The 25,907-nt window shown below is 38.7% G+C and overlaps 1 protein-coding gene across 1 annotated transcript; it reads right to left on the reverse strand.

The window, feature by feature from the left end:
- Positions 1–24,252: 24,252 nt before the first annotated feature.
- On the reverse strand, positions 24,253–25,519 carry LOC141601710 (uncharacterized). The gene is made up of 2 exons (XM_074422007.1): positions 25,098–25,519; positions 24,253–24,697 (listed from the first exon to the last, which is right to left on the reverse strand). Exons 1-2 carry the CDS (start codon positions 25,517–25,519, stop codon positions 24,253–24,255), a joined length of 867 nt encoding a protein of 288 aa, XP_074278108.1.
- Positions 25,520–25,907: the final 388 nt, after the last annotated feature.

The raw sequence follows: 25,907 nt of genomic DNA on the forward strand, positions 1-25,907 counted from the left end.
ACCGCGCCCGATAGAGCGCGGTGTAACAACTAGTATATAGAAACGTTACAATTTAGCTCAACTTTGAGAACAACTTATTTTAACAAAATAAATGTATACGCCTTTACTTGAGCCCGTGAAGATAATTGAAATTGATTTATGAGTTTTTTGGTAGATACTTCTTCTCAATTAGTATAAGTGTAGATACCCAATATCTGCACCTTCCAAAAATACCCGATGATGATCGGATTACAACGTGTTTTGATATGCGTGTGTGGATTGGCTATACATGAGATTGTTTAATGCATTACTCGGATATGAAAAATAATTTCAAAAATGGTTTTCTATCTTCATTTGCATTAAAACAACACTATTTAGAGTTAAAATCGACTCAGAAACCCGCAACTCGAGTCAGCCCTAGCCAACCCGACTCTCGAACATCTAAAACAATGCCATGAATGGTTTTATCATGACATTTGCATTAAAATGACACTAATTAGAGTCGAAACCGACACAGGGCCAAAAATCGACTCAAAATTCAAATCCCGACTTAACATGAATCAAACCCGAGTCAAGCACAAAATACCCATCCCAAATAACACCTAAATATCACACCACAACCATCTTGCACGACATCATAGTGAACACCACAAATCAAACCAACCAAACATTAGATGTAAACCCCTTTCTTACCCGGCCAAGGTAATTAGGAAATATTACCATCTCAGAGGCAGTGAAATCGGAATTACAATTAAGAAATTCTTTAAATAAATAACAAGTTTAGTGATTACATAAATGTAAACAAATGAATAAATGAGATACAACGCGTCTATGACTATATCATCCACCTAGTGTCTATGTACTCGACTTCAAGTCCGTAGCGTGGCCCGAATCCCGATCATGTCAACAAGCAACACCTGTACTCAACCTGCTCCCCATATGATCGAAAATATCATATTGATCGACACAGGCCTCTCCAGAAATAGGTGAAAATTACATAGACACACAACACGTCAGTTTCAACAAATAAAGTGAGACAAGACACAAGGTGTGTGAGTATGCAACATGACTATGAAATGAATGAGACGCTATCAAACAACCACCACGCCGGTTGTAACACCCCGTATTTTATAATAATATTTTATTATAAAAGTTTCTTATTTAATTAATTATTTCGAAATTTATTAATGTATTTTGGAAATATTTATATTTATAACTTCCGTTCTATATTTTATTATTTCTCGTTTCGACCTACCTTGAATGGGTTAAAATGTCCGTGCACCATTTGGTTATTTTAACTTATTAATCATCTCTCTTATATAAGCTCTCCAAGCGTTTTAATATACCCAATCCAATTTGTAATCAGATAATCCATTGTATGAGCTAATGGACCCAAAACCCACTTTTAACCCTCTTATAAATATAAAACCCTAAGCTAGCAACTAGGTCGCTCTCCATATTTTGTGCATGATATTTGCCGCACGTCCTCCCGTCTTTTTCTCTCTTTTGTTCTCTTTTCTCCCTTTGACTCCATTGTTTTACATCGTTTCTTCTCCCAAACTCATACACAAATTATGTTCTCATAATCTTGGCTCTTATCTTTATAACATATTTATTTCCAAATAATTTTTATGGGGATTATTTGTATGGATCTTTAGACCTACGTTTTGGGTCTCTTATTTTATGGGTAAAGAAGAAGATAAAGTTCCTTTGGCGTTTTTGAAAGAGGATTTGCGTACCACAATTTCTAGCACATGGGTTTGGTCATTCTTTAATGTCGATTTTTGGAGACGTTGACATGTGTTGGAGACAAGTCTTGTTGATCGTGTCTTTCATGGAGGTTTTCATTAATTTGCATCACTAATTACTAAAAAGGTAACAACGTCTTTCTCTTTTAATTGTGTTTATGCCAATTGATGTAATTAATATGATTTCATGATTGTTTTGTGTGATTGGTACATATTTGATTCTTTATTATCATGTTAATTATGTTTTTGCATGTTTGTATATGTTTTAATGTATTAATTTTATATCACATGTTGCTTATGCATTAAATATGGGTGTAATGAGCGCAATTAGGGTTTACGAATGAACCCTAATGGCGGCGTGATAGGCGGCCAAGAGTGCTCTCCAAAATTATAGCTAAAGCTAGTATAACCTTGATGATGATTCGAGTGTTATAGTTGAAGTTAGTACAACTTTGGGTCGTTACTCTGGTTATGGCTGTTTGAGGTATAACCTTGGAAATATGAATTAAGGTTATAGCTGAGTCCACTATTACTTTGGATACGAGTTAAGGTTATAGCTGAAACTAACGTAACCCTGAGATTATGGCTCAAGGTTATAGTTGGAACTAGTATAACTTTGAGTTGCGTGTCAAGGTTATGGTTGAGGAAAGTATAATAACTTCAAGTTATATGTGTTGAAGTTATAGTCGAGGCTAGTATAACCTCACATCTAGAGTTCATGTTGTGACTAAGGTTACTATAACCTTGGTTGTTTATACTTGTTTCATATGTTATGTGATGTTCAGTTGTTATTATATAACGGTATGTTGCATTTGTCGTTGGTTACTCTTGTTCATATGATAAGTGGGTTAGGCAGTTATACTATCCTATGAGTTGAGTCGTGATGTTGTTCATGCATGCTAGTACATTCCGTTATACTGTGCATTTGTTTGTGGGCTAGTTTAAATAGATGACGGTAGTAATAGTTATATACTATCGGAATGAACTAACGTCACCCGTTGATGCGGGATTTATTTTGGTCTGTGTTCGGGGGTGTCCAGAGTCGTCAGTTATACGCTCTGGGTCCCGAGTATCGTTCGGTATACAGTTACTACATCGAGGGGTATGACCATGTATTAGTCACATAGGCAGTGGTGATGCGCTATACATAGTACCGTGGAGGCAGTGGTGATACGCTCCTCACCGATGGAGGCAGTGAAGATACGCTCCATCAGTCAGAGGCAGTGGTGATATGCTCTGACAAGTTAGAGGCAGTGGTGATACGCTTTAACGGGCGTTCGCTCTATTGGCAATGCTTTGATGCTAGCTTTGTCTCTTCTGGTGCTGTGGAATGTGTGTCGCCCTATTCGCTATGCTTTGTTGCTAGCATTGTTCCTTATGTTGTTGTGGATCGTGTGTTACTTGGGTTGTAAGTGTCCATGGTCTAGTTGTTGCATATGGTCTAAGTTTGCATGGTTCCAATTGTCTAGTGTTGAGAACACTGTAGTATGTTAAGTTGATGTCGAGTTTTCATGAGTATAGATGGTCTCACATGTTTACTTGTTTTGCATTTCAATTGTTATTGATTGTTGGTTATATTCAATTGTTGTAAACATGACTGGGAGAGTATCTAGTTACTCCCGACTGATTGTCGACCCCCATTCTCAGGTTGTTCAGATGACTTGCTGTCTAGATGATATCTTGCTGGGGAAGTACTGTGCGGCGAGATGAATAATAAATTAGGACTTTGTTTTCAGTTGAGATACACTTAATAATGTATTAGTTTGTTTTTGGTTTTAGTAGCGAATTGAACCGGATTGGTCAGGTGTTTCCACCACCTTGACCCTATGATCATTGTTATACTCTGATTATTCTTTTAATATACGTTTTCCCTTTGTTTTATAATCCGGGTTGTTACACCGGTACCGGGAGACGCCCATACGTACCCACAAGCACCGGCGCCAGGGACACGCCCACGACACCACACCACACAAACAGGTACCAGGACACGCCCAGACGTGCCGAGCCCGGAAGCCAACCGGGTCCCCTACCAGACGTCGTGTCTCGACTACACGAGTCCCTCCGTACTCAAGTCATTAATGTGCACATCCCTCTTGGAGTGGGAAGCTCCAAGAGGCGACCTAAGCATGAGACGGTCTCCCAACCACCTCACGTCTCCTCAACAACAACTAACCAACACAAACCGTCATGTCCTCCAATATACATGTCAAACACCACAAATGTAAGATACCACACAATATCCAATTACCAATTCATCATAATACACATTCCCCAATACGATATGCAATACGTCTCATATAATGCAAGTAATGACAAATGACCCACTAACAAACATAGACATTATTGAAACTGAGTAGGATAAACCTACCTTTTAGCAATCCCGCTAAACAATAAAACACCCGGATACAAATGTGCTCCTCCATAAAGTCGGCACCTAATTACGATAATTAAATATAATTACTAACTAATCTAATTAATTTAAATACGTAATTAATTAATTAAAACCGTCTTAAACTACCCAAAACACTCGACATATACCTACCAACCACCACCAAAACAACCACCATTGTGGGCCACCACCACCACGGTGGTCACGACTTGGCGCCACCACAGTCACGCGCCACCCAACAACCACCAACAGCAATGACAACCGCAACAACAACAACAACACCAACACAACACACACGACACCCTCCCACTAACACCACCATACCGCCACCAATGCAGCCACCACCGTGGGCCACCACCATGGTGGTCACGGAATGACCCCACACCTGAGCCACCACCAGACGAGCCCACCAACACCAGCAACAACAACCACAATCGACCACAACAACCACCCACACGACACACACACACCTACAACCTCTGTACCCTCCTTTAACAGTCCATTTGCACCACCTACCGCCATCACTGCCACCATCACTCAACCCACGACATAACCACCCCACTAGCACCCTAGGTCAGTCACGGTAAGAGGGATAAAAACCCGTCTTAAAATGGTTTTACAACAACAACAAAACCTTAGATCTAGGTCGGTCAAAAACCCTTTTTTGGGCGGTCAACGGTGGTCCCATGGTGGTCAACGACGGTTCTAGGGCGGATCAAGGTCAAGGCAGGTTAACGGTATAATTTAACTAATATATAAGATAGTATAAAACAGTCTTACCTTACGATCTCGAGACGGAGAGTCAAAATCTCCCTTTATTCTTCTAATCTCTCTTTCTCTCTTTTCTCTCTTTAGAAGTTTGGTGGATTTTGTTATGATTGTGAATGGATAAGGTGGGTGGATAAGGTGAGTGGATAAGGGTTAGGGTGGAGTATATAAGGTGGGTGTATATAATACATATGTATTATTATTATTATTATTATTATTATTATTATTATTATTATTATTATTATTATTATTATTATTATTATTATTATTATTATTATTATTATTATTATTATTATTATTATTATTATTATTATTATTATTATTATTATTATTATTATTATTATTATTATTATTATTATTATTATTATTATTATTATTATTATTATTATTATTATTATTACTATTATTATTATTACTATTACTATTACTATTATTATTATTATTACTATTACTATTACTACTATTACTATTATTATTATTATTATTATTATTATTATTATTATTATTACTATTGTTGTTATTGTTATTATTATTATTACTATTATTACTATTATTACTATTATTAATATTATTATTATTATTATTATTATTATTATTATTATTATTATTATTATTATTATTATTATTATTATTATTATTATTATTATTATTATTATTATTATTATTATTATTATTATTATTATTATTATTATTATTATTATTATTATTATAAGGATGCGCGCAGCTTTCATTAAAAGAAAAATAAAAGTTTACATGAAATTGGTGGGGAGCCGAGAAACAAGCTGGGTTCCCACACCCTTAGCAACAGCAAAGCTAAGTCTAGTAAAAATGTAAGCGGCCACACGAGCCCCCGCATCCTGAGATACCGAGAATTTCTGGATCCGCTTGAGCAAGGCAACAACATCCGAACCCAGCTCCCTAAGTGATGAGAAAAAGAAGGGAAGGAAACCATAACCCGCTGCCGCACACAAATCCCCGTACTTAGCACACTTACGCTGCGCAGCATCAACAATAACCCGGTCAGGCACAAAATCTGTCATCCCAGTCTGAGTCAAAGGAGAAGACCCTGTCAAGTCAACGCACACATCACGTTCTCTGTCCCAAGAATAAAGCAGCAAATCCGCATGACGAAGAGAACCCCCATGCCCGTCAACCAAACCGATATCAACCTCCCTTCCCGCAGAAATACCCGATCTATAGCAGATGTCGAAGAGAGTGTCACGGACGAGGTTATGCCGATGTTTAACGCCCACAGTACCAGTACAAGAGACAACGTGGTCCCCAAAAACATCATCAACAAAAATCCGAGAGCAAGCTGGACATGGCCTAGAGACCGTGAATAACGGAACACCCAGACGATACCCAAGCACACTACGGTAAGTTCTCCCGTTCATAGTCTGACCCAACCCCGAGATAGGAACCGCACGCAACCAATCAGAGGAGTGGGAACCCTGCTGAGACTGCCACAAAGCAAGCTGGCGAGGTGTCAAAGAGAAAACAGACTCTGAGGCCGCATCAACCGTCGCGAAATAAATGTCTGCCAATTTCTTCATAAGTTTGGGGGCAGCAATTTCACTAGGGCTACCTAAGATACCAGAGCCTGTAATCGCAGTAAAACCCTGCACGACATCATCAAAAGCAGGGCCAGCAGCTACAATACCAGAAGGACCGAGTAGTTTAGCCTGCAAATCCGCAGACTGCAAACGGGACGCAATAAAAGCATAATGTAAAACATCCCCTGCCGCATAGACACCAAGACCACCAAGATGAAAGGGGAAAGTAGCAAGGCGCCACTGCCAATCCCCAAAACCCAGACCAGACGCGGTGACGATGCGTTCCAAGTAGTACAAGCTCGAAGTTACCTCCATTTTTTATTATTATTATTATTTTTTTTTTGCAAGAAATTACCTCCATTTTATTATCCAATAATGGATAAATAGAAGGAGTAAACTTACAAAACTATCCACTAGCTTGATATCCAAGTGCCAAACAATGAACAAAAAAAACTAGCTATTTAGATGTTCAACTATGGCATTGTACACACTATCCTTGCTATAAGCTAGTAATCGAACTCCCACTAGGTATTTGACTTTCTTTGCTAGGATTTCCTGACTTCTCTCCTGGCCAGTAAAGACTCTTTGGTTCCGTTCATGCCAAAGGAAATGCACAGTAGCAGCAAGAGTGCAGATGAACCAGCTTGATGACCAAATGCTTGCGGTGTTTCTTGCTTCTAAACCATCCAATTTCCTGCTTTAAATTCATATCTCTCCTGTTGATGCCAATCCAATTTAGCATACCCTGCCATACATCCTTAACATAGATACAGTTGAAGAACAAATGCATATGGCTCTCAGTTGTAGCTTTACAGAGGCTACACCTGTTAGGCATGAGTAGACCCTTACCTATAACGTTGTCAACTGTAGGAAGATGTTTCTCCAAAGCAAGAGAAATGGTAATCCTATGTGAAGGAATAATGACTTGCCTACTAATTGTTTCTGCCCAATAAACTTCAGGATGCCAAGTCCTGAAAATTTCATAACCTTTGAAGAAGAGAAATATGCCATTGCTGATACAATTTTAAACTAGCAGTTTTGTTTGCGGAATGCCACCTGCTATCTGAATACAAGCATCTCTAGTCTGCAATATTCCCTTCAAGCTATCAGGAAAATATTCTTTGATGGGAGTATGCCAAACATCAGTTCCTTTGAAGGAATAACTCTTGATCCATTGAACCCAAAAGCTATCATCAGTGCTATCTAGTCTCCAAACCCACCTTAAGAGCATTACTTTATTCCAGGATAACAACTCTTTTAACCCAAAACCTCCTTCTCGCCAGGGAGCACAAATTGCTTTCTAACTTTTGAATGTCATCCTTCTATGACCTTCCTGAATTTGCCAAAAGAAATCCTTACTCATTTTGTTAATAAGTTTAATCACTCCCTTGGGTAATAGTATACTAGCACACCAATAGTTTTGAAGACCAAAGATAATTGATTGAATCAGTTGAAGTTTACCAGCATAGCTTAAAAACTTAGTGGTCCAGTAATGAATAGCATGCTACATTTTGTTTATAAGCATACCAAAATTGCTAATGCATAATCTGGATGCATTCAAAGGAACACCCAAGTACCTGATAGGAAACTCTTCTTGCTGGAAGTTTGAGTAAGCAAGAATGGCCTGCTTTACCTGCTCATGAACTCCTCCAAAGAAAATAGAAGTTTTCTCAGAATTAGCTTTTAAGCCAGAGATCCTACCAAAATGCTTAAGAGTTTGCACCACAGCACTAACAGAAGGCAAATCACCCCTAGAGAAAATTATAAGGTCGTCAGCAAAGATGAGATGAGTAAGCTTTATTCCCACACATTTTGGATGCATAGAAACCTGAGGTTTTTGGCAAATCTCACAAAGATATCTAGACAGGACCTCCATGCTAAGCACAAAAATGTAAGGAGACAAAGGATCTTCCTGACGAATACTACTTTTCCCTTTGAAAAATCCATGACTTGATCCATTTACTTTCAAAGAGAACCAAGAACCAGTGAGGCAAGCCATTATTTGCTTCACAAAAGCAGCAGAAAAGTTAAAAGCTGTCAACATATTCTCAATGAATGACCACTGCAAAGTATCAAAAGCCTTCCTGATGTCTACTTTTATCAAGCATCTAGGAGTAAGGTATTTCCTATTGTAACCCTTGACAAGGGCCTGAGATAGCATCACATTTTCAAAAATGTTCCTACCTTTGACAAAAGCAGCTTGCTCCCCTCCAATAAGCTTAGGAAGGATATGTTGCATTCTGGTTGTAAGAATCTTGCTGATGACCTTGTAAATAGTAGAACAATAAGAAATTGGCCTGAAATCTTGGACAAACTTAAGAACTTTCTTCTTGGGAAGTAAAGAGATGAGGGTAGTATTTGCTTGCTTCACCATTTTTCCAGTAGAGAAGAACAATTGAATAGCATGGCAGAAATCTTCTTCAATAACATCCCAAGAGTGCTTAAAAAACCCTGAAGAAAAACCATCAGGTCCAGGGCTTTTGGTGTATCCAATACTTAATAGAGCATTCTTGATTTCAGATTTGCTAACAGGAGCTGTCAAGGAGACCCAATCATCTGGTGACACAATGGCTCCTTGAGCGATAAAAGTACTATCCAGAGGTTCTACAGTTGTTTCAGTTCCAAGTAGTTCAGTGTAGTACTCCACAAAAGCTTTGGCTACTTTATCTAAACCATGCTGAGTACGTCCATGCACATCAACAATTTCACCAATAATTTGTTGAGCCCTCCTTTCAGCAATTTTAGCAAAGAAAAATTCAGAGCAACAATCATCATTCTTTATAGAATGCTCCTTTGCTCTTTGTCTGAGGATGCTGATTTCAGCTTTCTTAAGCTTGCTAAAATAGTCTAAGTGTTGCTTTTTCTGAGCATGAAGAGCAGCAGAGAAAGGGAGAGCTTGGAGAGCTTCTTGACATTGAGATAGCTTAAGTCTGGCTTCTTTAACCCTATCACCAATATTGGAGAAGGTATTCTTATGGAAGCCAATTAAATCCTAATTGATTGCTTTGAGTTTACTGAAAATAATATGCATTGGTGTACCATGATAAGCATCCTTCCATCTTTTGCTTATAATGTCCTTATAGTGTGGATCGACAACCCAACAGTTCAGAAAACTGAACCTCTTTTTGATATGAAAGCTATGAAAAACAGTCACAATGATTGGAGAATGATATGAAACCCAAGCAGGAGGGTAAACAGCAGCAGTATTTGGAAATTGACCCAACCAAGACTGATTTATCATAGCCCTATCCAATTTTAACCATGTTCTTGCCCCAAACTCTTGCTTATTAGTCCAGGTGTATAAGCAACCTGTACCATTTACATCCTCTAAACCAGCTTTAACAATACACTTATTGAAATCCATGATATCTTCTATGTCAGCGGGATTTGGACCAATTCTTTCATTAATGTCCCTTACCACATTAAAATCCCCAAGAGTAAGGAGTGGCTGATGATGAGTTGAGGCCCGCCTCAAGTGAGACCAGAGACCTTTCCTATCAGCCCCAGTATTAAAGCCATACACAATGGACAACCACACTACATTTCCTGTAGCAAAATGCGTCACTTTACAATATATGTATTGAGCATCTTGATGTAATTCCTCTAAGTGAACAGTAACAGGATCTCAAATGCACCAAATTGTCCCATTATAATGAGAGCTATGATTAGTAAGAATCTCATAGTTGCTGAAATGCTGACTGTGAATTTTCTTGACATTCTTAGTTTTTACCCTAGTTTCCAACATTCCAATTAGGTCCATATGATTAGTCCTAATAAAGTTTTTAACCTCTTCTTGCTTTAAGGGCTCATTGAACCCTCTAATGTTCCATGTTGCAATCTTCATTGATTGGATTTATCAGGGGGAACAGAAACTTCCTCTATACCAATTGAATGGCTCCTTTTAGCCAAATAAACCTCTGCTGTATTCAACACCTCAAACCTATTAGATAAGAATGTTTGAGTGAAAGTCTGATCAACTGCAAAACACTGAGACTTCTGTCTAGAGCCAGGGGGTCCTGAGTGCATTACAGAACTAGCAGCCAACATACCCCCTCTTTAAGAGACGATGAAGGCCTAGCAAGGAGCATACGGAGCCCCATCCTCCTAAAGAAAGAGTAAGCAAGCTAGCAGTATAGTCTGAGGTACCACCTATCCCATGGCCTCCTGATGTAGAATTCAGGGAACCCTACTGCATATTTAAGACATTGCCCTGGAAAGTCTGAAACTGACCTAACACAAGGGGTCCACAATGCTTTACAGAAGGAGGTATGGAACTGCTCAACTGATGCCCATTTGGAGACACACCTAGCTGACAGCATTCTGAGCCTGACTCCTTATGAACTTCAGTAGAGCTTCCCTTACTTTCACTACTACAGGTACAGGCTATAACAACGGTTAAAAACCGTTATATAAAAAAGCGGACGTTGTTAAAGTGTCCGTTGTAAAAGGTTTTAACAACGGTTGGTTTTCTTAAGGAACCCGTTGTTAAAACTATTAACAACGGTTTTAAATATAAAAACCCGTTGTGGAAAGTGTGACTCAATTTTGGGGGGAAAGTTATAACAACGGGTTGTAATATACAAAACCGTTGTTATAACTAAAGACAACGGGTTGTTTCTCAATAACCGTTGTTGTTTGTTTTTAAAAAATAAAAAAAATTAAATTAAATATTACTAGATGCATGCATAATTACGGCCCATTATAATTCCGATGCATGTATTATTACTGCCATCCCTGTGCATATGAATGGACAATATGGAATGAGAAGGGTTATAATAAGATTTGAAGCAGCAGAGAGAGATATGATGATGATTATGGCACAACTTCCTAACATATATTAATTAAAAAACAACTCAAACCACACATTACTTAGTATAAATACATGCATTATCTCAACTACCATTCCATTATCTCAATATCTCCAAACCCTAACTGCTAAAACAAACTTCAAACCCTAATTAATCTTTCAAACAAACTCCAAACTTCATCAACAAAATGAATGATATCATCCTTAAGACTCTTACTATGATCGAGAACAACAACAGTTTCATCCGCCGGTTGCTCCACATTGAGGACAGTTTCAGGAGCTACCTTGTGGATGCTCGATCCGTACTGAAGGATGCCAAAAAAGATGGCTTGACAGAGCAGCAGCAGTTGCAGCTATATGACGATATAGCAACTGCTGAACGGAACCTCCAAATAGCTAAGGAGGAGAGGACGTATATCATAGAAGAGAATAAGACTCTCTATGAAAATATAAGAATTGCATTTTTATTAATGTAATTTTTTTAATTTAATTATATATATATATATATAATATACATATATATATATTAATTAAGTTTATCATGCATTCCTCTCTATCATCTTGCTTCTTCTTTGTTTTATTTTATTTAATTTGTTTTACTAGCTAATTAAGCGAATAATACTTAGAGAAATAACATAATGATCGATAAAATCACATACATGAAAATGAAATAATTAGAAAAAGACAATAATGACGATGAAAGACGATGAAACCAACAGGGACGGCGAGATTTACCTGATAATTAGAGAAAGTAAGAGACGATGAAATCAACAGTGACGGCGAGATGATAAAGCGACGATGAGAAAGAGAGAAAGAGACGATGAGAAAGTGTGTGTTTTGTGTTTGTGTTTGTCTGTGTTTGTGTTTGTGTTTGTGTTTGTGTTTGTGTTAAGGTTTGTGTTTTGTGGCTGTAGCTGATCTGTGTTTGTGTGGTTTATAATATAGAAAGTATTGACAACGGTTGTTAAACAAAAACCGCTGTTAAAACGTTTTAACGAACAACGGTTGTTAAACAACAACCGTTGTTAAATAAGTTTTAACAACGGGTTTAAAAAATAACCGTTGTGATTACTTTTCACTAACTTTGCGCCAATTTTGCGCCAAATTATTAACAACGGTTGTGCATGTTTGACCCGTTGTTAAAACTTATAACAACGGTTATATAACCATACCCGTTGTAATTAATTTTAGTAAAATTCGCGCCATACATTCTACAACGTCTATTGTGATTTTCGTGAATAAGCGTTGTTAAAGGGGCGTTGTAGTTGCCTGGATTTGTAGTAGTATTCCTGCTGAGGTACCATCTCTCCCTTTGCATCCGGAGTCAATTCCATCCATGGCAGGGTTCTACCTTTGAGTAGCAGGTTTAGAGACAGGTCTAAACACTTTCTTCTGATTTCTCTGGGGAGCCACAAACTTTAATATTATTTTTTTTTTTTTTTTTTTTTTTTTTTGCAAGAAAGTTAAACTCATTTGTATTCGTCCACATAGGGGAAAAAAAGAAATGAGAAGGCATCTTACAAAAACACTAATGACCGAGGGCGCAATAAAGTTCCGCTAATCACAACTTACAAATTAATTTGTAAAGTCTAACCACTGTCTAATCCGAGGATGCTGGTTATCAGAAAGGCGGATTTTCAAAATACTTTGGAGCTTAGACGCGACTATCTCCGGGGTAGCTTGTACTTCTCCAAAAAGACGATTGTTTCTCTCCTCCCAGATGGCGTAGACCATACCCGCGGCACTACAACCCGATAGAATATTCCTCCAGCTGTTACATTTGTTTCCCGCACTGATTTTGTATAGGTAATTTTTAACATCGATGTCAGAGCTCGAGCCCGAAACCCCAAGCCAAGCTAAAACTTTAATATTATTATTATTATTATTATTATTATTATTATTATTATTATTAATATTATTATTATTATTATTATTATTATTATTATTATTATTATTATTATTATTATTATTATTATTATTATTATTATTATTATTATTATTATTATTATTATTATTATTATTATTATTATTATTATTATTATTATTATTATTATTATTATGGTTATTATTATTATTATTATTATTATTATTATTATTATTATTACTATTATGGTTATTATTATTATTTTTTCTTTTCTTTTTTTTTTATAAAAGGATGCGCGCAACTATCATTAAAAGAAAAAATAACGATTACATGAAATTGGTGGGGAGCCGAAAAACAAGCTGGGCCCCCACCCTCGTAGCAACAACAAAGCTAAGTTTATTAAAAATATTATCATTACTATTATTATTATCATCATCATTACTATTATCATCATCATCATCATCATTATTATTATTATTATTATTATTATTATTATTATTATTATTATTATTATTATTATTATTATTATTATTATTATTATTATTATTATTATTATTATTATTATTATTATTATTATTATTATTATTATTATTATTATTATTATTATTATTATTATTATTATTATTATTATTATTATTATTATTATTATTATTATTATTATTATTATTATTATTATTATTATTATTATTATTATTATTATTATTATTATTATTATTATTGTTTTAGCATGATTTTCCCTGAAAGAATCCGGCTTGTTTATTGAGTAATAAGGGTATCTAGTTCAATATATTTAGAATAATAGTATAAGTAAATAACAAGGAAGAATTAAGTATAAATAATATCGTTTGTATCACTTTGACAAGCTGAACATAAACTCGTGTATACAACTGAATATCCAGGAAAGAGTAAGAGATAAATTGTAAATAATTGATGAAAAAATAATATATCTTTTACAATTGTTAGATCATGCTATTTATAGTTCTTCAGATGCTAACGTTGCATTCAACCTCAACGTTCCCCTTGATCGTTGGAGTTGTTAGCTGGAAAATAGGGCACATTTCCTATTAATACGGTTGACCCGTTCTTCTTCACCAAACCGTTGTTCTTTTCCTCTTGCACGTTCTGATTTGCTAAGATTATGTGCTCTTTGTAGTTGGACTTGGTCTTCCATGAGAGTAGGACGTGGTTATTTGTTCATATAACTGTATTTCTTGTTTGTCAATTTAATCCAGCCTGCTTGAGTGTCCTGCCAGGCTATTCCGCACTTACCATCAGGCTTTTCTTCTAGGATTTAGTAGCTTGCTTATCTTGTGGTACTCTTCATCTGCCAAATAGTAATTAGATTTGTCCGGTCTCTGGTTGCCCCAATCGGCCTAGTAAGGTCAAAGCTAAATTGAAGTCAGACCAGGCTAAATTGGGCCTAACAATTGCCCCTTGACATTTTACCCGTGCTGGATCAGGCCAGGGGTGAGATGTCAATTTTACCGGGTTAAACAATAAAAAGAATTATATTTACTCAATGACTCTTAGACTCCTAGTGACCGTTAATCACTGCAACGGCTAACTACATGATGTCATGCTGACAGTTTTGTGTTTTCTAGGGTTTTTGCACCGTTACTCTTCTTCTATAAATACGGTAATTGTGATGAGTTTATTTTTCACCAAAATTCTTCCACTTTTCTTGCTAAATTTTCTCTAAAATTCTTCCCTATTTCCCAGGAATTCCAGTTTGCTAACTATAATTTCTTATTAAGTAACATTAATTTATCACGATAAATAAAACAATAAAGGATATGGGAGCCAAAAGAGTCCTGCTTCCCAGAAAGCTGCGGCTGAACCTAAACCTACAGACGTCCATGAGGAGGAGGTGGTTGAAATTGATCCTCCTGCTCGTGCTATTGCGTTTAAATATCAAGATTCCGTTTTTTCTGCTCTTCAATCTCTGGACCCCTATTTCCCTGAAGAAAACCTATTGAAAACGAACTATGATAGGGTTTTAAGGGAGAAAAAAATTAATTCCTGATTCGGCTGAGGTTTGGATTCCTGAGTTTTGTCCAGTCAGAGCTAATTGGGTGTCACCCGGTTGGTTCTGTATTTATGAATGGGCGTTCAAAGCAGGTTGTAAGTTACCTTTTACTCCATTAATGATTGATACTATTCGTGCCATGGAAGTATCACCTTTCCAAATCATGCCAATGGTTTGGAAACTTGTCCACTCTATTGAAAATTTATGTGCTAAACATAAACTTGTAATTACTATTAACGATATCAAAGCAGTGTATCATATGAAAAATCCTTCTACCGGCCATTTCAATTTGAGAATTAAGTCGAAAATGTCTCAATTAATTACTAACCTGGACTCTGGAGATGACAAAAGCTGGGCAAAGACTTTCCTGTTTATCCGGACTGAAAGTCTGGGGTCAGGCTTTTATTATTTGAGATATCCTCCTTTGGAGAGTGGTAGGTTTCCTGTATTCTTAATTTGCATTTTATATTATACGAAATTGGAATATTTAAGTTTTACCTGTGCATTTTTGGTGATATTTGCAGCTCCTGACTGGAACTTCGACCCTATTGACGAGGAAGCTATTTCAAGGATAGAGGCCTTTCTTTCTATTCCTGAGGAAGAGAGGGCTTGGCCTGCTAGTCTGGGCAGGGATTTATTGCCCCGGTATATGAAGACTAAGCTGAATGTGGTTAAAGTACCCAGAGGCAAGCCTAGCTCCACTGCACTTTCCTGTACGTCTTCTATATGTCTTTGTGTTGATTGTTGTCTTCTTGTCGCTTCTCTTCTGATATTTATATGTATTTTTTATTCATTCAGTATACAGATCTTCTGCTAGGTTGGCCAGCTTTAGTACAGCCAACTTGAAAGCTGGGGTTGCTAGAATTGCTGAACAGTCCAAGAGCCAGGAGGCTAGTGGGAGCGACAAGACACTTGACGTTTTAGTTTCTGATGTCCAGCCTCCCCAGGAACCGCCCAGGCTAGTATCACCAGAGGTCGTTCAGGCTTCCAAAAGGAGGAGGGAAGCTATCATTCCTGAAGAGGAAGGGAGAGAGAAAGATCCTATTCAGGCTCAGCCAATCAGAAGTGTCAGGGAGGTGTCTGCTCGGATGGACGATATGGATGCTGCCCGGGCGCAGATAAATGATTTCTCTGCTAGTATGAGCGGCCAGCTTTTATCTGACAATACCCTTGAGTCTTCTACTAAAGTGGTTTCTATCTTGTCTTCTCTTGTGACAAAGGCTGCTGCCCTTGCTTCTCAAGCTAAGGAGGTTAGTTGCAAAGGGACATTTTAATTATTATGTGTTCTTTGTGTTGCTTTATGTTTGGCTGATTGACTTTCTTTTGTTTTTCTGTAGGGATTGGACGCTGGTTTGGCTACTGCTTGTCAGCTCAGGGATGCCCAGTCTAGGATTTCTAGCTTGGAAGAGAAATTAGATAAAGTTAACCATGAGCTGCACACATCCAGGGGTAATGAGGTAGTACTTCAATCTCAGTTGGGGTCGGCTAGTGAGGCATCTAGGGCTGCTTTGGTTTGTGAGGTGGCTGCAAAAAACACTGAGAAAGTTGTCAGGCAAGAGCTCGAGGCTGCAAGGGAAGAGCTGAAGACTGTCAAGGAAGAGCTGGCTGCCGAGAAGCAGGCAATGCAGGATCAGGTGAGGAAAAATGAAGAGCTTGGTGCTGAAAAAGAGCTGGTGGAGGCGCGGCTTGCTGATGCTGCTCAGTACTTCTTTGGAAAAGGCCGGGTTGATGCTTTGAGGGATCCGGAATCTGACCGGGCTAAGTGGGATCCGGATCGGGATGAGACAGCTCTGGACACCCAGTATCCTGATTTGGCTAATATGGGCCAAGAAGAAGAAGTGGATTCTCCTCCTTCCAAGGAGAAATATGGTGATCAGGAAATGGTGGATGGTTGTGAGTCGGTTACTGGTTCGAAGCCTGTTTAGATTTATGTTTTTGCTTTTCGTTTTGGCCCATCCAGGGGGGATGTTCCTGGAATGAATAATTATTAGGTATGTAGTAGGGCTGGCTTTTTGGATGAATATTTTGTTTCGGTTTTGAATAAATATTTGGTCTTTGTTGGTTTCTTTTTGTGTTTTGATAAGGTAAATTTGTAGTGTTGGATGTGTACTGGATCTGGCCAGTTATTTATACTGGATCTGGCCAGTTATTCGACTGGATCGGGCCAGTTTTTTGCGCTGGATCTGGCCAGTTCTTTGTGTCATGGGTGGGGTTATTGCCTGTCTGGAGGGCTTATGTCCCTTGCCTGTCTGGAGGGCTTACGACCCATCTATGTTATACAAGCCAAGAATAGGGTTTCCAGGTTTATATATTAAATTGAGCTCAATGTTTTAAGGCCTGTTTTTGCAACTGAAAGTTGGATATAGTTGGATATCAGTGGGGTGGCCCCCAATCTTTAAAATTTGTTTTAAGTAAAGCACAGTATGTAAAACAAATATTGAAGATTCTACTCGTTAAAGGGAAATACGAGAATATTGATAAGTATTTGGGCACATAATGGAAGAAATCATATAAGGCATTTATTCATATAATGGTAAATATCATTCATTTAGTTTCGTATCAGATCAGGCAGAAAATGGTAAGATAAAGATTATACCTGGACAGGGGGATATATTTTATATGTGAAATAGTTTTAAGTGTGCAATATTCCAAGCTCTTGGGATCATTTCGCCGTCCAGGGTTTGTAGTCTATAAGCTCCCTGGCCGACTATTGAGTCAATCAGGTAGGGATCTTCCCAGGTTGGGGCCAATTTGCCGGCGTTCTTCTCTTTTGTGTTTTGAAAAACTTTTCTGAGAACTAGGTCTCCTACCCTGAATACTCTAGCTTTGACAGTCTTGTTGTAGCTTTTTGCAACTCTTTGCTGATATGTTGCCATTCTAATGCTAGCTGCATCTCTTAGTTCTTTCGTCAAGTCCAGGTTATCCTCCATTAAAGGTATATTGCTCGTTATTGTATTCAGGCTGCATCTGGCTGATGGAATGTCGACCTCTGCTGGGATTACTGCTTCACATCCATAGACCAAGGAGTAGGGGGTTTGGCCTGTGGATGTTTTAGGCGTGGTTCGTCGGCCCCAGGGACCAAGGGGAGTTCTTCAGCCCATCTACCTTTCCTTCTTTCTAGCTTCTTCTTTATGCAACTGATTATTACTTTGTTGCTAGATTCTGCCTGGCCGTTAGCTTTTGGATATCCTGGTGTGGAGGTCACCAGGTTGATGTTCCATTGAGCACAGAAAGCCGCCGTTCTTTTTCCCACGAATTGCGTGCCATTTTCGCATACTATTTCAGAAGGGATGCCATATCTACATATGATGTTGCGTTTGATGAATGCTATGACATCCTTTTCTTTGACTTACCTGTATGAATCAGCTTCTATCCACTTGGAGAAGTAGTCAGTCATTGCTAGCATAAAAACTTTTTGCCCGGGTGCTTGAGGTAGTTTTTCTACTATATCCATGCCCCACTTCATAAATGGCCAGGGGACGGATATGGAATGTAGTTCCTCAGATGGCTGGTGGATATATGGTCCATGAATCTGGCAAGCTTCGCATTTAGAGCTGAATTCCAGGCAATTGGCCCTCAAAGTGGGCCAATAATAGCCTGTTCTGAGTACCTTGCTTGCCAGGCTCCTTCCGCCTTTATGATTTCCACAGTATCCTCCATGGATTTCTGATAGTATCTGTTCAGCTTCTTGTGGTTCCAGGCATCTGAGGTATGGTCCTGCCTGCGATTTCTTAAAAAGTACGTTGTTAATAATAGTATATGAAGCAGCATTGATTTTGAGTGCCCTAGCGTCTTGCTTATTCAGGGGGAGGATTCCTTGTTGTAGCCAATCATAGTAAGGTTTTGTCCAAGAATTGGCAATATATATTGGGAAACTTTCATCTTGTTTGTTTATTGCAGGTTCTAATAGATGTACGATGGGTATTTTATCAAAGTCAGGGGGACTAAAGTGTTATCCTAGGCCGGCTAGGGTATCGGCCTGGGTATTCAAGTCCCTAGGAATTTGATCAATATTAAAATTGCGAAATTTTGTTTTTAGATTTTGGACAACTTCCAAATAAAGCATCATTTTTGAGTCTTTTGCAGTATATACTCCATTTACTTGGTTTGAAATAAGGAGGGAATCAATACGTACCTTTAGGTTTTGTACACCAAGGTCAATACATACCTTTAATCCAGCTACTAGGGCTTCATACTCCGCCTCATTGTTGGTGGCTTCAAATGCATAGCTTATAGCTGGTACTATCTTATCCTCCTGTGGCGATTTTAGTACTACCCCTAGGCCCGTGCCTCTCATGTTGGCTGCACCATCGACAAATAGGGTCCATTCTAGGTCTGTTTGGTCATTGGTCAATCTATTTACTTCTTTTATTAGGTCGGGTTCTAGGGCTGGACTAAAATCAGCCACAAAGTCTGCTAGTGCTTGTGACTTAATTGCTGTCCTTAGTTCAAATGTTATGTTGTATGTGCTTAGTGGGATGACCATTTGCACATTCGTCCGGACAATTTTGGTTTCCTAAGTACAGACTTGATAGGAAAATTGGTTCTGACTATTATAGGGTGGCTTTCAAAGTATGGTCTTAATTTTGTGCAACTCATAATTAAAGCTAAAACGTATTTTTCAAGTAGGCCATACCTGATCTCCGCATCTAGTAGACTTTTACTTACGTAATAGACAGGGTGTTGTTGTCCGTATGCTTCTTTGACCAGGACTGCACTAACAAATATTTTTCCGTGGATCGACAATTATCTTTGTCACGGGTTAAATCTTTGACTGGTTTTGCCAACAAAGGAGGAGAGGATAGATATGTTTTTAGATCTTCAAAGGCAGCTTGATGATCAAGGGTCCATTGAAAGTCTTTGTTTTTCCTTAGCAGATTATAGAATGATTTGCACCTCTCTGACGATCTTGAAATGAACCCGTTCGTTGGTGCTATTCTTCCCCGTCGCTTTTGTATGTCTTTGACTGTCTTTGGTGGTTCTAGCCGCAGGATGGCTTTGATCTGTTCAGGGCTGGCTTCTATTCCTCTTTTTGTCACCATATAGCCCAAGAATTTGCCTGCTGAGACTCCAAAATGGCATTTCTGTGGATTGAGCTTCATATTGAATTTTTCCAGTATTTGGAAGGCTACTTCCAGGTCTTTAATGTGGTCTTCTACCTTTTTTGACTTGACTACCATATCGTCAATGTAGACTTCCATGGTATCTCCTATTTGATCTTTGAACATCATGTTGACTAATCTTTGATAAGTTGCACCTGCATTTTTTAATCTAAAGGGCATAACAGTATAACAGTATATTCCTCTTTCAGTGATGAAGGCTGTACTTTCCTGATCTGTGGGGTGCATCTTTATTTGGTTGAATCCATTGGAGACATCCATGAATGTTAACATCTCGTGGCCTGCAGTGGCATCCACCATTGCATCGATATGTGGCAGGGGAAATGGATCTTTGGGGCAGGCCTTGTTTAGGTCGGTGTAGTCTACACAGACTCTCCATTTGCCGTTTTTCTTTTGGACGACTACTACATTTGCAAGCCAGTCGGGGTACATTACTTCCCTGATCATTCCCATGTCCAATAGCTTGTCAACTTCTTGGTTGATGATTTCATGCCTCTCTGCAAACAAATTTTCTCCTTTTTCTTTGTCATGATTAAAGGATTTGTCAATATTTAACTTATGGGTTATAATATCAGCATCTATACCAATCATATCAAAATGTGACCAAGCAAAACAAGACATTTTAGTTTTGAGAAAGTCGACCAGATTGGGTCTGACGAGTCAGTGCATCGACCCTACAAGTACCTTCCTGTCGAGGGGAATTCAGGGTCCGAATAACCTCTCCTGTTTCCATCTGGATCGCGCAATATATTCTTTCCTGATAGGTGACTTTAATTCCTATGCGAGGGACTTACCTGACTTTGAAGGTTTCAAAGCCTGGGTGTAGCATTCCTGAGCTGTCCTTTGTTCTCCCCTGATGGTGGTTATCCCCCATTCGGTTGGTATTTTCACACATTGATGGTATGTTGACGGGATTGCTTTGACGTTGTGGATCCATGGTCTGCCCAGGATTACGTTATACGAGGATAGGCAATCCATTACCCCGAATCTTTCATAGGAAGCCACGCCTTCCACATAGGTTGGCAGGCTAATTTCTCCCAGGGTGTTCTTTGTTTCTCCGCTGAATCCAACCAGGACACTGGATTTTTTGATGATTTTCTCTTCATCTATCCTCGTAGCTTTGAGGACGTCAAGCATCACCAAGTTGATCGAACTGCCCCCGTCTATCAGGATTCTTGATACCTTAGCTGTGCTTATTTGCATGGTAATTACCAAGCTGTCATGGTGTAGATCTGATATTCCCTGCAAGTCTGAGTCATCAAAAGTAACAACAGGTAATGACTTAGATCTAAGAGGGGGTTGAAGTTTAGACTCCCTGGATATTCTTTTGGCAGCCGAGCTGGTTAAGCCACAGATTTCTGATCCTCCATTTATGAACTTGACTTCATAGATGGGGGGAGGAGGAGGAGGAGGAGGAGGAGGATCTCTGTTGTTCCCTGAATTTCTCTTGTTTTGTCCTTCATCTTTGTTCTTTGGCTGCTGGATTAAGTCTTTCAGATATCCTTTCTTTAGGAGGTATGCCACTTGTTTCCTGAGTTGGATGCATTCTTCTGTGGTGTGCCCGATGTCTTGGTGGAAGTCACACCATCTCGCTGGATCTTTCCTGGGGTTGTCGGATTTTTTGGGCCATCTGACCGTGTCTCCCAAGCTTTCCACGCGTTTGATTAATCCTGCAGTATTTATAGAGAAGTTATATTCAGGAATAGTTGGTAGGTTAGAAAGGTTACCTTTGTGTTCTTGTGCCATGTTGACTTCAGATCGTTCAGTCTGGAATAGGGTGCTGATCTGGAGTTGCCTCCATTCTGGTAGGAGCTTTTCCTGTTAGTGTGTCCATAGCCTTGCTTTCCTCCGGACGAGTTTGTTCTGAAGTTGAGATCTTCTTCCAATCTGACATGTTCTAAGGTGATGGATTGAACAGTGGCAAAGGTTGGGCAGGCTTTTTTGGTTAAGTCTGCATAGATGTCACTGTCAAGCAGGACTCCTTGCCTGAAGGCTTCTACCGCCGTCTATTCGTCGCACCTGGGAATGGCTACCTTCTCTTTGACAAATCTTGCCAGGAATTCTTTGAGAGATTCTTCAGGAAGTTGCTTTACCCTGAATAGGTTACTGGGTCTCTTGGCCATGTCTCTGCTGCTTGCAAATTGTTGATTGAAGGCATTGACCAGTTCTGCAAAATTCTTGATACTTCCATTTGGGAGATTGATGAACCATTGTAATGCTGCTCCAGTTAGGGTTGTACCAAAGCCTTTACACATGCAGACCTGCCTGAGTTCACTGGGTATTGAGGCGGCTAACATCTTCTTTTTGAATATGGCAACGTGATTTTGTGAATCAGAGGTTCCATCATAAGTTCTCATGGATGGGACGATAAATTTCTTGGGGAGATCAATCTTTGCAATTTCATCTGCAAAGGGTGAATCAGCGAAGCTGTCAACTTCTACTTCAGCCACAGGGTCTGGCACTCCAGGTATATTTTCTATTTTGTTGTGGAGTTTTTGAATTTCCTGAAGCATAGCCATCATTATTGCTGCTTCAGTTTTGTTTGTTTCATCGTTGGGAATGATTTGGGTAACGGATGAGGTATCCTTCTCCGGAGTTCCAAAATTGGAAAAGTCAATGTTTTTGATAATGGATGAGAATGGGGTTCCTGGTTCGAATCTGGTCTTGGAGCCTGAAGCCTGATTTTCCAATTTTTTTCTCAGGTTAGACTCAGATTCCTTAAGCCTACCGATTTCAGCCTCTGCTTGGGCTGCCTTTTCTTGAATTGTCTCCAATTCTTTGATCTTAGCTAAGGCAGCCGCCAATTGTTGTTCTGGGGTGAGTTCTACCATTTTTGTATGTGAATATTAAATGAAGAATGGTAAAGGAATTTTTTTTTTATTAACGAACTAGATGCCCCACGGTGGGCGCCAATTGTTTTAGCAGGATTTTCCCTGAAAGGATCCGGCTTGTTTATTGAGTAATAAGGGTATCTAGTTCAATATATTTAGAATAATAGTATGAGTAAATAACAAGGAAGAATTAAGTATAAATAATATCGTTTGTATCACTTTGACAAGCTGAACATAAACTCGTGTATACAACTGAATATCCAGGAAAGAGCAAGAGATAAATTGTAAATAATTGATGAAAAAATAATATATCTTTTACAATTGTTAGATCATGCTATTTATAGTTCTTCAGATGCTAACGTTGCATTCAACCTCAACGTTCCCCTTGATCGTTGGAGTTGTTAGCTGGAAAATAGGGCACATTCCCTATTAATACGGTTGACCCGTTCTTCTTCAACAAACCGTTGTTCTTTTCCTCTTGCACGTTCTGATTTGCTAAGATTATATGCTCTTTGTAGTTGGACTTGGTCTTCCATGAGAGTAGGACGTGGTTATTTGTTCATATAACTGTATTTCTTGTTTGTCAATTTAATCCAGCCTGCTTGAGTGTCCTGCCAGGCTATTCTGCACTTACCATCAGGCTTTTCTTCTAGGATTTAGTAGCTTGCTTATCTTGTGGTACTCTTCATCTGCCAAATAGTAATTAGATTTGTCCGGTCTCTGGTTGCCCCAATCAGCCTAGTAAGGTCAGGCTAAATTGAAGTCAGACCAGGCTAAATTGGGCCTAACAATTATTATTATTATTATTATTATTGTTTTTTTTTTTTGCCGAAAAGTTATAGATATTTTATTTCAACAAAATAAGCATTGCATACAAGATCCTTGCCACCCTTTCCTACAAAGGAGACCAAGGAGGCCCCCTAAAAAAGAAAATGACCAACAAAAAACCTAGGCAAAAGAGCCATACAAACGCAATGAGACAGCACGTTTAATAACAATACAAAGAGAATCAGACGAGGTCTTAGTCCCCTTAAAAATCCTAGAATTCCTTTCCTTCCAGATGAAGTGAAAAGAGGCCATCAAGCACGCCTTTTGCTTGCCATTTCTGAACTCAGAAATAAAAGCTTGAACAATAGTATCCAAGGAGAAAAACAGGGGGAGATGCACCTATTGAGCTACAGCAGCCCAAACTTGCCGAGAATAAGAGCAGTTGAAGAAAACATGGTGAAGGTCCTCCATAGAGCATTCACAGAGCACACAACGATTAACCAAAAAAAACCCACGAGTAATAAGCTTAGCCACAGTAGGGAGGCTATCAGTCATAACTATAAGGCCAGTAAAAGAGTATTTGGGATGACAGCCTTTGCCATGAAAAAATGAATGCCAAGGCACAGGCTCACGCCTACTTCTCACCAGATTATAAGCAGCATTAGTATCAAACCTAGCATGATAGGTACACCTCTCAAGCAGCTGCATTGCAAGGGAAGAAGAGCCAGCAATATTAAGAAGAAGATCTTTCATCTTAACCACATTGTTCCAATACCAAGAATTTGAGATTGTTTGCCTAGCTAACCAGAGACTCTGCCCTTTAAGGACATAAGTTTGAACCCATCTAGTCCAGATAGACTGAGGTTTATTGTGCAATTTCCAGACCCATTTGATCATTTGCGCACAATTCCAACTTAGAACTTCTTTTATGCCTATCTCCCCCTCTAATTTTGGGGAGCATAGTAATTGCCACTTAAGGAAAGTATGCCTTCGTGCTCCATCAGAAATACCCCACAGGAAATCCTTGCAAATCTTATTGATTTTCTTAATGACCACCTTAGGGAACAAAATACTTGCCCCCCAAAAGTTGTTTAAACAAAAAATGACTGAATTCACAAGCTACATTCCCAGCATAGCTTAAATTCTTATTTGCCCAATGCATAATGTTTGCTTTTAGTTTATCAAGCAGGGGCTGATACATATCTTGGGTAATCCGTGCATTGAACAAAGGCAGACCCAAATACCTGAAAGAGAATTTACCCTCACTGAACCCAGTGGCAGCCAAGATAAGATCCTTAACATCAGCTGCAACTCCTCCAAAATAGAGATCAGTTTTAGAAGGATTAGCAACCAAACCTGAAAGCATACTAAACTGATCAAGGCAGTCAGACACAGCTTTGACAGAAGGGAGGTCCTCTCTAGTGAAGACAAGTAAATCATCAGCAAAAATAAGGTGAGTAAGGTTCAACTGAACACACTTTGGGTGATATGAGAAATTATTCACCTTAGGGAGTGTTCTGAGAAGCCTTGATAACACCTCCATACAGAGAACAAAAAGGTATGGGGACAAGGGATCACCCTGCCTGAGTCCACATTTACCAGGGAAAAACCCTTGCACTTCACCATTTATCAGCAAAGAGTAATAAGGAGAGGTAATACAGGCCATGACCCAGTCCACAAAAGCTGAAGGGAAATGAAGATAGAGCATACAGTCCTTGAGAAAAGTCTAATTCACTGAATCAAAAGCTTTCCTGATGTCTACCTTTAATAAACATATAGGAGTAAGATAAGCACGGCCATATTTAGACACAAGCTGATGAGGTAACATAGTATTGTCAAAAATATCTCTCACACCACAAAAAGCGACTTTGCTCGGACCAACAATGGAGTCCAGGACCTGTTTCAGTCTATTAGCAAGTATTTTAATAATGACCTTATAAAATGTAGTACAACAGGCTATAGGTCTGAAGTCTTTGACAGTAAGAGGATTATCCATATTAGGGACAAGGACAAGCAAAGTGGAATTAGCCACCTTAGGCATGGAACAAGTTTGA

Source organism: Silene latifolia, chromosome 9 (assembly GCF_048544455.1).
Source record: "Silene latifolia isolate original U9 population chromosome 9, ASM4854445v1, whole genome shotgun sequence".
In the NCBI taxonomy this organism is placed as follows: domain Eukaryota; kingdom Viridiplantae; phylum Streptophyta; class Magnoliopsida; order Caryophyllales; family Caryophyllaceae; genus Silene; species Silene latifolia.